This window comes from Nicotiana tomentosiformis, chromosome 1 (genome assembly GCF_000390325.3).
Source record: "Nicotiana tomentosiformis chromosome 1, ASM39032v3, whole genome shotgun sequence".
Classification (NCBI taxonomy): Eukaryota; Viridiplantae; Streptophyta; class Magnoliopsida; order Solanales; family Solanaceae; genus Nicotiana; species Nicotiana tomentosiformis.
In genome coordinates this window covers 153,368,447-153,381,597 of record NC_090812.1, presented here as the reverse complement: position 1 = coordinate 153,381,597, position 13,151 = coordinate 153,368,447, and the positions used below count along the sequence as shown (strand labels likewise).

The 13,151-nt window shown below is 38.0% G+C and overlaps 2 protein-coding genes across 5 annotated transcripts; one reads left to right on the top strand and one right to left on the bottom strand.

Moving 5' to 3' along the window:
* Window positions 1–569: 569 nt before the first annotated feature.
* LOC138891627 (uncharacterized) lies at window positions 570–1,671 on the bottom strand. The gene is made up of 2 exons (XM_070175253.1): window positions 950–1,671; window positions 570–720 (listed from the first exon to the last, which is right to left on the bottom strand). Exons 1-2 carry the CDS (start codon window positions 1,669–1,671, stop codon window positions 570–572), a joined length of 873 nt encoding a protein of 290 aa, XP_070031354.1.
* A 2,974-nt stretch (window positions 1,672–4,645) lies between these two features.
* On the top strand, window positions 4,646–13,000 carry LOC104117966 (pentatricopeptide repeat-containing protein At4g28010). Of its 4 annotated transcripts, XM_070192546.1 has the most exons (5): window positions 4,646–7,288; window positions 8,968–9,301; window positions 11,235–11,447; window positions 12,307–12,429; window positions 12,633–13,000. In XM_070192546.1, exon 1 carries the CDS (start codon window positions 4,929–4,931, stop codon window positions 7,077–7,079), a length of 2,151 nt encoding a protein of 716 aa, XP_070048647.1. In that variant the 5' UTR covers window positions 4,646–4,928; the 3' UTR covers window positions 7,080–7,288; window positions 8,968–9,301; window positions 11,235–11,447; window positions 12,307–12,429; window positions 12,633–13,000. The 4 variants fall into 4 exon arrangements, with proteins under 4 accessions (XP_070048647.1, XP_009627413.1, XP_070048637.1 ...); XM_009629118.4 differs by lacking the exon at window positions 8,968–9,301; XM_070192536.1 differs by lacking the exon at window positions 8,968–9,301 and having other exon boundaries at window positions 12,255–12,429.
* The last annotated feature ends 151 nt before the right edge of the window (window positions 13,001–13,151 follow it).

Here is a 13,151-nt window from a genome sequence, read left to right as displayed (position 1 = left end):
GAAAGTACCTTAACTAACAAAATGAACAATGCTGGAGATAAGGGATCCCTTTGTTTCACACCCCTTGTCGACTTAAAGAACCCTGAGGACTGCCCATTCACCAATACTGAATACCTGTTATTTGACATCAAGTTCCACACCATGTTGATGAAGTGTTCAGAAAATCCCATCTTCCTTAGCACATGCAATAAGTACTTCCATGAAACCCTATCATAGGCCTTAGACATATCAAGCTTGATCACCATATTAGATGGCTTTCCCCTTAACCTTATGTCATTGACAATTTCTTGAGTCAATAAGATGTTCTCAAATATACCCCTACCCTTTACAAATCCGGATTGATTAGGAGCTATTAAAGATGGAAAAAAACTCTCCAATCTGTCATGTAACACCCTAGACAAGACCTTGTTAATGAAGTTGCTCAAACTAATAGGTCTTATGTCAGAGAAGGTCTCAACTCTAGGTTTCTTGGGCAGCAACACTAGATTGATGTAAGTGATGGATTTAGGCAATGCAGCTCCTCCATAGAAGTGTAGCACCATGTTGTGTATATCAGCACCAATAACATCCTAACATGTTTGATAAAACAAGCCAGTGAATCCATCAGGACTACTAGCATTCTCCCCACTAAGCTCAAAAACTGTTGCCCTTACTTCTTTATTTGTTGGCAATCTGCTAAGTTCCAAATTTTGATCCATTGTAACCATTGAAGGTACATTACTGAGCAAGGAAAATTCAGAAGCATCACCTTCATTTATGAACTATTTTTGATAAAAGTCCACTGCAGTTGTAGCCAATTGCTCCTGGTCTTCAATCCATACCCCACTGCTATTTTTTTATCCTCTTCAGTTGCAATTTCTTTCTTTTTCCATTGACATGATTGTGAAAGAAACTAGTATTCCTTTCTCCTTCAGCAAACCAAGTCATCCCAGCTTTTTGTTTCTAATACTGCTCCTCAATACTCGAGTATTTCTTCAATTCAGATTGAGCCATTTGAAGCACAATCCTATTCTCAGTTGTAGGCTCTTCTTCAAACAACATCTCATCCACCCTAACAATGTCCTCCAAAATAGCCAATTGCTTGAAGATATCACCAAATGTTTCCCTACTCCATTTTGAGAGTGCTGCCTTCATCCTCTTGATATTCTGCTTGAACATCAAAAACGGATCCCCTATGAAATCAGCTTCCCAATTATGCCTCACCACATCCATAAATATAGCATGGTTTGTCCAAAAGTTCAGTAATATGAAAGACTTGACAAAATTGGTTGTCTGCACCCCACATGCCGTTAGCAATGGTGCATGATCTGATCCAATTCTGATTAGATGCCCAACTTCAATAGTTGGCAACATGTTCTGAAATGGCAAATTCACAAAAATCCTATCCAATCTCTTGAATATACACTCAGCATTGGATCTCCCATTCCACCAAGTGAATGGACTTCCTTTGTACCCTTGCTCAAACAAACCATAAGGGTTTACACAAAATACAAAATTCTCATAATCAGGGGGGTGTACTGGAAGTCCCCCTATTTTCTCATCTTCATGCAATATTACATTGAAATCCCCTCCTACCAACCATGGTAATTCTATATCACTTGCTAAGTAATACAAGTGATACCACAAATCCAACCTCTCCACTGCTGAACATTTTGCATAAACAAATGTCATCATCATGTGCTGCCCCAGGTCATGGTGAAACACTCTCGCAGTCACCTATTGCTCGGTATCCTCCACTATTTCCCATTCTACCACTTCATCGAAGAACAACTATATTTGCCCATTAATATTTGCATAAACAGTCTCTATATTCAACCTCCTTTTATATCTATCAATGAGTCCTTTCTTTTAAAAAGGCTCCATCAGTGCAACTACACAAAAATTATGCTCCCTATTCATGTTGATCACCCTAGGAAAGTCATGTTATGTATTCACAGACCTTATGTTCCATATTAATGTTTTGATCATCATCATTTAGATAGAGAGGCTTCCCTCCTAGGCATTATTCTTGAAGGTTGTGGTGGATCTTTACTCTGATTCTTCCTAGTTTTCTTACCTCTTTTAGCAAAAGCTGTGGGTGATAAATCCCCTTCCCTAGCCACTTGTTTGAAGTTTTCTGCAGTTGATTCATCTTCTCCTTCATCCTCTATTGGATTTTGTCTCAATAAGTCTTCATCAATTAGTGTCACATTGTGTGTAACTAAATCATGTAACTGTTGTAGAGGAGTCTTAATTGGAACATTAAGATGTAGTTGCATAATTTGATCAGTGCCAGATTCCATAGGCACTTTCTCTATTTCCCTATATGCTCTTGGAACACTTGCTCGCTCATCAGCATGTTCACACTCCTTGAGTTGTAGCTCATAGGCACTGCCTGGGCCATGAGTTACTGTAGCAGTTTGCTCTAAAAGCACTGTTCTAGTGAGATCACCACACTTCCCATTGCCTGAAATTTGGTATGAACCCACTATATCATCCCTAACCTTCACATCAACATCTCCATCAAGTTTGTTCTCTGATGCATAAGCCGGAACACCATCTACATAGGCCAAAATCTCTTAAGTGGCTCTAAGGTTGGGGTTTACTATAGCTGCCTCATCGGGTGAACCTGGCTTTAGGCCTATCGCCAGGTGAGCTTGGACTGTTGTCCTTCTTCACCTTTTCTTCTGTTGTCTTTGTTTTGCCCAACTGATCATCCTTAACCTCAACTGTATTTCTCCATAAGACCTTTGTAAAGTTTACCTCATCAAGATCCTCAATCTGCCCAGAATCTTTAAATGTTTGAGATGGAATCACATGACAAGATTGGTTTGTGATCATATTTAGTTGTTTTAGCTCCTCTTTGCTTGTCCCAAACCTTCTATGAACCCAGTCGATTGTGGATTGAATTCCAGAAGGAGTAGGACCATCTTTAGAATTGAAGACTGGTTTTCCCCCCACCAAAACCAGTTGGTTGTTCTCGTTTATATCACGTCGTTCCTCCTTTAATACTGCAAATTTATTCCTTGTTTGAACCTTGTTTGTCTGATCTTCTTCGACCTCCACCAGTGCAAAGTTATTGCGCACCTGCAGTACACCAACATTCACTGGCACGATTGCATTGCCAGTTTGCCCTTGTACCTGGGTTTTATTTTTTTTGTTGGTTCCCCGATTATCCCGAACTTCCTTCCACTGTTCACCTATGTTCGTGACTACTTTTCCACTCGTGAGAATCATTAAAGGGGTAGTGTGATTTTTGGTTTTTCCTTGGTCATCAGCAGCAGTATTCCAGTTATTCAACTCTGCAAGATCATTCCTTTTCTTGCTGCTTTGATTCTCAATAAGCTCGGGGTGCAAACGCCAACATTCAATTTCATCATGTCCTTGTAGTTTACACTCCTTACAATATTTTGATAGCATGTCATACTGAATTCTCACCCATTCTATTCAAACACCACCAGAAGTTTCATCATCAATATCCAAGCGCACCTTTTTAGGTAGTTCGGCCAACAAATCGACAAGAACTTTTACTCTTGCACAACTCAGCCTAGTTTTATTTGTAGTTGCCGCGTCAAGACACACTGGCCTTCCTACAGCTGTAGCCAAAGAAAATAGAGTTTTCTTTAAAAAAAGGTAGGCAGCAGTCCAGGAAAAGAAATCCACGCCATCGCCATCAGAGTTTCTTCACCCGCCTTAAATTTTGCATCGTAGATAAGAGTACGCAATTGGTATTCATACCCATCTTTGGCTTTGATGTAGTACGTACTCTTCGATGTGAAATCGAGGAAGTCTTGCCATAGAGTTAATCTAATTAACACATGGCGATCTCTAAGGAATCCGATATTACACTCACCTTTGATACTATATTGAGTTGGAATTATTCAGCGAAGCTCGTGAATCTCCGGAGATCCATATGAAAGCTTGCCAATGACAACATATTGGAGGCCTTCAATCACGTTCATTCGGTCTACTTCTGCCTCGTGAATTTAATCACTGGTTGGCCATTCAAATACACTGCTCGTCGCAGTGGAATGGGTTGAATTGAAGTTGCAGCAGTAGCCATCGCTGGAGGATTTAAAGAATTTGGTTTCAAAATCTTAGAATAATCTAGAGGAGCTGGGTTGGAGTTAGTTGTTGTATGTTGTTGTGCAACGCTGGGGGAGGGCAGACCAGCCGGAAAAGGTGGCTGGTCGCTGGCCATTGTGACCATCGAAGCCTAAAGCTCCAGCTTGTCCGCGATGAACAATAACGAAGTCACTGTTCACGGTACTGTTTGGCACTGTTCACTGCTACAATGACGGCGGAAATTTGAGAGTTTTCATTCTCTTTTAATAACCCAAACTTTTGTATTTTATAAAAGATCTCACCATTTATTATTTTGTAACAATGTTGTTTCGTCTTCTTGGTCACATAATAATGTATCATGTAGCTCATTATAAAAATAATAATTTTGTATCAAATTTATTTATATTTAGAATTATGGTTTGCGATAATATAATGAATGTTATTAATAATGGTAACGTTGAATATTTATGATAATTTTTAGAACTTGTGGGTATAAGTCATGTTTCATTTTTTTTCAAAATAAATTTAGAAAATATGTTTTCAAAACAACCTTCACCGAAATCACATTTTTTTCATAATAAATTTGTAAATTTATGGCCAATTGACTAAGTTCTAAGTTTTGTTTCAAGCTCTAACTGAAGTTCTGTTTCAACCTCCTTTGTACGTTGAGAATATTACTGTCCGGTCGCCCCTTTCTGACCGGCGACCGCTGCTCAAGCCATAAGCGGTGGCGTCACAACTCACAGGTGATTTTCGATCCTCGTTCTAGGTTTAAAGTATTACCCTTCACACCTTCTCTCACAAATCCAATTTACACAACATAACTGCCACCTTTCTTGGTCTTAATCACCACCTCAGCTGCATATCTCTATGGTCAGTTCAGAATGATGACTAGAAAGCAATTAACGAATCTCTGCATTTATTTTCCAGAACCCTTTAATACCCAAAATCGATTTTTTATCACACACTTTTCAGCAGCAGCTACACTTCACTCATCAGATACACAAAAATTGGATACCCAATTAAGGTCCCTTTGTGAAAACCCTAAAAAACCCCAATTAATTAATGCATTTGCACTTTTTAACCAAAATCTTGATTTGGGTCAAATCCCATCAGAGTCAACTTGCAATTTTCTTGTTGTAACTTTTGCAAAGAATAAGGAGTACAATCTTGCTTTAATGGTGTACCATGAAATGAGAAAAGTTCAAGTCTTGCCTTGGTTTTTATCATTAGCTGCTTTGATTGAATCTTTTGTGCATTTTCAAAAGCCAAAATTGGCAATTGGTGTATTGGGGTTGATTTTCAAGAATGGTTATAAGGTTAATGTGTATATTGTTAATGTGATATTGAAGGGTTTATGTGAAAATGGTATGGTTGTTAAGGCTATTGAGTTTGTTTGTAGTTTGGATAAGAAAGCGGTAATGCCCGATGTAGTTAGTTTAAACACCCTCGTGAGAGGACTTTGTAAAGAGAAGAAAATAGAGGAGGCTCTGGATTTGAGGTTTAGTATGGAAAATGTGGTTAGTTGTGGTCCAAACTCGTATACATATAGCATGTTGATGGAGGGTCTTTGTTCCGAGGGTAGGTTGGATGACGCGATGGAGTTGTTGGAAGAGATGAGAACGAAGGGTTTGGAAGCTGATGTTGTCGTGTACACTACACTTATAAATGGGCTTTGCAACAAAGGGTATGTTAGTAGAGGGAAAGAACTTTTGAATGAGATGTTGGAGAAAGGAATTTCTCCGAGCGTAGTCACTTATTCGTGCTTAATTAATGGATTTTGTAAGCAGGGCAAATTGAAAGAAAGTACAATGTTGTATGATGATATGTTGAACAGGGGAATCCAACCCGACATTTTTATGTTTGTGGGTATGATTGGTGCGCTCTGCACTAAGGGGAAGGCTAAAAAAGCAATGGAATTGTTCAATTTGATTCTTGATAGGGGTGAGGAGCCCGGAAATATAACTTACAATATTCTTGTTAGTGCACTATGCAAGGAAGGATTATTGGCCGATGCTTTTCGCATTTTAAAGGTGATGATAGAGAAAGGCAAGACACCCGATTTGGTCACTTACAATACACTACTAAAAGGACTTTGTGAAAGTGGGAAAGTAGATGATGCAATGACACTTTTCGAATCGATGTTGGGTGACGAGACTTATGTCCAGCCGAACGTTATTACAATGAACGTACTGATATGCGGACTTTGCCGAGACGGCCAGCTCGATAAGGCTGCAAAAATTCATAACGAGATGGTTGAGAACAAGAGTCTAGCTGATATCGGAACCTTTACTGTACTTATTGGAGCTTACTTAGAGGCAAACAATGTTGTCAAAGCTTTGGAACTCTGGAAGCAGCTAAATCAATTGAATTTTATTCCCGATTCAATAACCTATAACACTATAATTGATGGATTTTGCAAGCTAAATGTGCTCAATATTGCAAAAGGTTTGTTTCTTAGATTTAGAAAGAACGGATATCATCCGACCGCTTTTGACTACAACTCATTGATGGATGCCTTGTGCAAAGAGGGTAGCTTGGAGCAAGCGACGGGATTGTTTAAAGAGATGTTAGATGCAAATTGTGAACCCGATATAGTCTCGTACAATATTATCATTCGTTCGACTCTCGAAGCAGGGAATTTGCAATCAGCTAAGGAGTTGCTTGTTGGTATGAATAGGAGGAGTTTGAATCCTGATGTTTTCACTTTCTCCATATTAATAAATAGGTTTTCGAAGCTAGGACAATTGGAGGAGGCGAAAAAGTTATTTGAGATAATGGATGCTTCTGGCTTGACAGACATTACTGTGTATGATTGTTTACTCAAGGGTTTTAGTTTGAATGGTCAAACAGGAGAAATTGTTGATTTGCTCCACAAAATGGCTGCTAAGGGTATTGAGCTAGACTCAAGAATTACTTCAACTATCTTGGAATGTCTTTGTAATTTTTCTGAAGATGTTAATGTGGAGGAACTGTTGCCAAATTTTCACAGAAAATCTCAGAAGGATTTAGCATTCCCTGCAGTGAATTGTTGATGAAGCTTCACATGAGTATCCCCAAGCTTCAGTTAGATTCTGCTCAGTAATATAATCTCACATGCTTCTGGCAGCTGTTGAGCGATCTTTCTTTCCCTCCATCGTCGAATTTCGATGTTTCGCCTTCTTCACCTTTACATTAACGTTCCCTTCACAGCAAGAGTCCTCGAACCTTAACCTTAATTCTCTCATTATTGTCGCATTAGCTGGTATGTTTCTCACCTAAGTTGGCTGAGTTTCTTGTGGTATATCTTGTATAAATTCTGTGAGTCTTGAAGGGTTTCAGTTTAGACTACCTAAGAGTTTTTACACTTGAATAATTGAGATTGTTACTTCTTTGTTGAGATATTGTTGCACTGCATGAACTGAGTTATGAAATCGACATACTTGTGGCTTGAAGTTGGGTGTGTGTGTTTCAAACTTCTTGCTGGTGTGATGCTTTTGTTGTGAATGAATCTTGAGTGAATAATTGTGCTAATATAATGGCTGGAAATTACTTTGTTGTCTTTGAATATTCATTCTTGACCGGGTCTTCGTGTAAAATTCGGGAGCTCTTTTGTGCTTGTCTAAACTGATTATGAAACAAATGAATGGAAACAAGTGAAGTCATATGCCTTTATAATGGACAAACCTGGACTCATCAATTATGCATTTCGCAGAACTTTTCTGCTTTTTCGCAGAATTTATTCCCATGATCTGTCCTTCTGGAATTTTTATTATGTGACTTCCCTAGGAGTTCTGCAAATCGTAGACTCAGTTACTTTTCATGTGCTTACGTTTTCCTTCCGCAGATATATTCTGCAATTTTTGCTATCCTGATTCCCTACCTGCACTACTCTGTTTCTGCATGTCTTAAGTTTTCTTTCTTTGTTTTAGTTACTCTGCTTCTGCACATATTTGAGTCTTCCTTTGTTTAGTTAGCTTATTACAATGTCCTTCAAATAGCTAATATAGTGTTATTCATAGTACTTATTTATTTCTTTTGCTTTAGTTAGTACTTAGTATAGGAGTGTATCCGGTGTCTAAAATCTCCAATCTCCCCTCTTGAATCTCATGTTTCTAGAATTCAACCTAATTCAAGTATATGTATCACATAGTTTCAAGGAATTATTGTAACCTCTATGATTTGGGTCGAAATCGGTCCGAAAAGAAATCACCCACGAGTTCCTAAAATTGAAAAATATCCAATCTGATTTCGTAAAAGCAGATATTTATGCTTCGGCATTTCCCTCATTGCGATTGGGAACCACCTACCACGATCCCGGTCCAGGCTCAACCTACATCATCGCATTCGCGGGCTATCCTTCACGATCACGGAGATCATTTGACCTTTCATTCAACTCCCCGCTAACACATTGTGATCGCGGTCATGGCTTCGCGTTCGTGGAGGGTCAATATAGTTGACTACTGCTTTCATCGCTAGTTGGTCGCGATCGCGGAGAGCAAGTCTCCGTAACTAGTCAACCCAGCTTACCTCTTCGCTTTCGCGGTGCCTGGCTTGCGATGGCAAACACCAGACACCAAAAATTTCAGCAACAGCTGAAATGGTTCAACCCGAACCATACCAACAAGTTCCAAAACATAATTCCAGCTTATACAATGTTTCAAAACATGAATTGGAACACAAATACTCAAAATGTGGGGTCGGGTTGTCACAGTCTCCCTCCCCTATCGTCACACCTAAGACATGTGCTTTCCTTCATATGCTTTCTGGTATTTGTATATTCATATTATGAATATCTTGTTTCCTCTAGCACCTACCGAACTATTTTTCTTGGCACTCTATCACATGCTTTTAGCTCTGAATATCATGTGAAGATTCTTCCTTTTTTGCTTATAAATATCCACCAAATAACAAAAGTATAACCTCTATTTTTGGATTTATTAGGTATAAATTCAAACTGGTCTCTAACACCTTTATAGTGTTCATAACAATGTTGTGATAGACGCTCGCCTCAATGCTTAAATCGTGAACCGAGGCAAAGCATACATTTGTCGCCTTTTTGCTCTGAGGCGAGGCGATATCTGAAAAGTGAACAAGATGTAACGTGGCAACGATGAGGCAGCGAGGCATTGAGAAGCGTCCTTCTTAAAAAAAGAAAAGAAAAGACAAGAACTTAAAAACACAACATCTAGGGTTTATTGGTCAGACTCAGACCCCTGTGCAGCTCTTCTTCTATTCTTCCTCTTTCAATCGCAACAGCTAGGGTTAAGCCGTTCAGGTACTTGCTTCTCTTTTTCTGGCAGCAACTCTCTTTTTTCCGTAGCAACCTCTGTGTTCTCTTCGTCCTCTGTTTTCTCTTCTGTTTTTTGGAGTTTTTTGCTTCCCCCAACCTGCATTTTTTTCCAGTTTTAGTGTTCAATTGATTGCATAATAACTTAATTATTTTTTCCTATAAATAGCATATTCAATGACATCATCTGATGGTAGCAAAAAGAATGACATAGCTTGGAATTATGCTAAGAATAGATGTTGCTTCGTTTATATGTTGGTTTTTGAATTTGCTTGTCTTATGAATTATTGACTATCAAGTTCTAGACTTTTAGTATCTACTATATGCTTTTAGTTTTGGAATTGAAATATTTGCTATTATGTTATTGCGATTGAGTTTTTGGTTATTTATATGTGCAAATTTAATAGTTTAATTTTTTTGTATTAATTGGCGCTTCACTTCGAAAAGGTGAGCGCTTTGCTTCTCGCCTCAGTGAAGCGGGTCCTCATCGCTTTTTGTCGCCTCTCGGTCTCCAAAACAATGGTTCATAAGTTTATGCTCAATCATTCTCTCCCAAATTTCATCGCATTACTCATAATTTAGTACAACTACTATCCTTATAAAAAAAATTTAGTACAACAATTGTTCACACAACTAATCCTCTTTCCTTGAAAAAGCACATTACTTCCTCAATACCTTAGGCATTGCTCTCAGTTTGGGTTGTAACTCAGAACTATATATCTTTTTGAGCTAGAAAAAAGACTTATATTCTTTAGCTCAAAACTTCCGTACTCAAAATTATGATAACAACAACAACAATAATAACCTAGTGAAATCCCACAAGTAGGGCTTGGGGAGGGTAGTGAGTACGCAGACCTTACCTCTACCCTAGGGAGTAAAAATTATGATTTAAAATTACAGGAAATAATTTCTTTAACTTTTAAAATCCTGCTTTCAAATCAACAAGAACAACTGATTTAGACAAAAAAAGAAGAAGCTAAAAGTGTCCTTTTCTAGAAATTCCGCAAGCTGCCTAAGTGAAATTGTGCACGTGAATTGCTATCATGTATTTGCAATTACAGCAAGGATTGTATTATACTTGATATTTTCATGAAACAATTACACGGAAGTACACGTGGGGTACTTCCCCAACCAATTTTAGCCTATATTTTTTTTCTTACATAATTTTGCCCATCTTATATATTATTTGAAATTTCTTTTCACCTATTAACAGGGTATTCAGGCTCTTAAGAAGATCTTTGTCAGAAACTGATTTGAGAGTGAAATTTATGTTTATCTACACAGATTTAAACATTGTTGGGTGAATCAAAGTAAAAAAATTTGAAACTCCATTGTTGGGGGTTTTAAAAGCTTGAAAACTCATAAATAGGTTTTGTGATTTGTTAAAGTTTTTGACAAATTGATGATTGGAGTTCGTTGGGGATGTCATTTGGAAGCCGTGGTTAAAATTTGAAGTTATTCGGTGAAGATTTAAGCTATTTCGTGGTGCTTATCGTGAATTGAAGTTCGTAGGAGACAAAACCCAGTTTTTGTATGCAACATTATAACAAGTGTATAATGTTGTATACCAGGTGTATAAGCACTGTTGCAAAAAAAGGGCTATGCAGATCTAAACTTAAAAACATGGCTATGTAGGTGCAATGTGGTGTGTTGGGTTGTATTTTTGTGCAAATTTCTCTATTTATATTCACTCCTTATCTTATCTTGCTTCAATGTTTTACATATCTAGAGAAGTGAGCTTAGACCTGGTGAATCAGAAGTTTTTATATTCTTGTATGCATTGCCCTCACATAATCACCTGTTTATCTAAATCTAAAGATAATGACAGTTCAAGTTATATTGTGCCAATCAAGAAGTTGCTAATTAATCATCCCCTGATAATTGAAGCAGTCTGATTAACTTCAATGGGATGAATTTGCAGCGAGCAAGTTCAATGTTGAAAGCGGAGGATCATATGGCATCGACAATGAAATTGCACGTCATCTATTGATAATCAATGTAAATCAACTTCAAGGGAATGAATTTGCAGCCAGCAAGTTCAGTTTCGCAGAGGATCACGTGGCATCAACGATGAAATTGCACGTCATTGAATGATAATCAATATAGATCAACTTCAAGTAGATGAATTTCAGAGGTAAGGTTCTTATTGAACAAAATTGAAGTATTCTTTAGCTTCCTTGAATATCTGCGTGGAAGTGGAATTTTGAGCTTACTGACCAAAGCTCACGTTATTCATTGCCACTAGAGTTTAAACATCCGTCTAGATTCTGTCGAAAACTCTGGCAACAACCGGTTAGATATATCCTGCATGATGAAATTGATGATAATTCAAAAAAAAAAAAGATTTTGAACTTTGAGTGGTTGGAAATTCGGAACATGAAGAAGCTTGAGCTGAGTTTGAAGCACTAGGGAAACTAGCCAGCTGTGACTTTTTAGGATTATATGGGATGAAAGGAATAGGATTTCTTTAGGGACTAAGGATAGCTTAAGGAATTTAAAGTAACTCCCTTTTTTTTGGGATAGCTTGCGCACACCTCGACTAAAATCACAGGATATCTGCTATCTCCCACTAGCAACAGGTACCAGGTAACTCTATCCACCAAGGCTTGGACAAATGGGAAGAAATCATCTTGTGTTTTTGCCTCCGCTAGGATCAACGGATTTGAACCTGAGACCTCATGGCTCTTAATTCACTTTATTGACCACTAAGCCACACTCTTGGGGTGCATAAAGTAACCCCCTTCTCGTTTCATTTCACTTCTGATGTAAAGGTAGAAATTTTTTTGTATGGGAAGTTGGGTAAGCTTGGTAAGATTTCATGAATAGTTTGACTTTGTACACACATAGTGTCTGCTACATATTCTTTCAGTGCCATTGGCTGAATTAATCAAATAATTTAAAGATTTATCAAAACATATTAATAACGAAGAATGCTTGATAGGAGTGCATTGTGGACAGAGTTACTCAGTACTTGTATTGGTCGGAGATCGCAGGTATCCAGTGAATCCATCGAGATGCACGCAAACTGATCCAAATATCAATGTTCTGTTATCAAAAAAGGGAAAAGCCACTTTCCCCTCCAACCTACAAACCACCAGTTCGAAGAATCACAGTGGGTAAGCTGGGGATCCCTAGCAGCAGGGGGAATGGGGATAATAAGTTGTATTTTAGCAGCAGCGGTCAACTATTATTTTCTGATTTTGTAACCTTGTTGTGTTGTCTTGAATCAAAGTAGGCTATAAGTTCAATGAATTATTTTGTTCTTTTGGAATGAAAAACAGACAAGAAATTGTCTCAAATATATTTCTTCTTTTGGCAGCCAAGAGTGTGGGCATAGCATCAATGAAATGTGCGAAAACTATGGGAGACCGGATTCAAATTCCAGCGGCGGAGAGGAAAAGAAAATGCTAGGTATTTCTTCTCATTTGCTTAAGCTTTGGTGGACAAAGTTAAGCATGTTTCTGTGTTGATGGGAGATGCCATATACTCGTTGAGATGTGGACAAGCTGGCTCGGACGCTGTTGTTACAGGAAAAAAGTATATTTCTTCTTCCGTGTGTTAATTTATTTGCATATATTTACATCTCTAGAGTTTAGGTATTAAACGAAGTACTAACAAACACAATTGGAGTGAATGAATATGATGTTTACACCGAACAATATCCAAAAGATAACGGATTAAAATGAACTTTTGAAACCTACTTTCTATATTGGAGAATTATCGATACATATATACTTCTGAAAGACCTCCATTCTTTTCAGATCAAAGCTTTAACCAAACTGTGTTTGGCATTAGAAGATCCTATCAACCCTCAAATCTCAACATAGCCATGACTTTT

Coding starts and splice junctions, on each gene's coding strand:
- LOC138891627 (XM_070175253.1), bottom strand. CDS start 1,671: ATGACATTTGTTTATGCAAAATGTTCAGCAGTGGAGAGGTTGGATTTG. Junction 721..949: donor TACTCGAGTATTGAGGAGCA/GTATTAGAAACA, acceptor TTCCTTGCTCAG/TAATGTACCTTCAATGGTTA.
- LOC104117966 (XM_009629119.4), top strand. CDS start 4,929: ATGATGACTAGAAAGCAATTAACGAATCTCTGCATTTATTTTCCAGAA.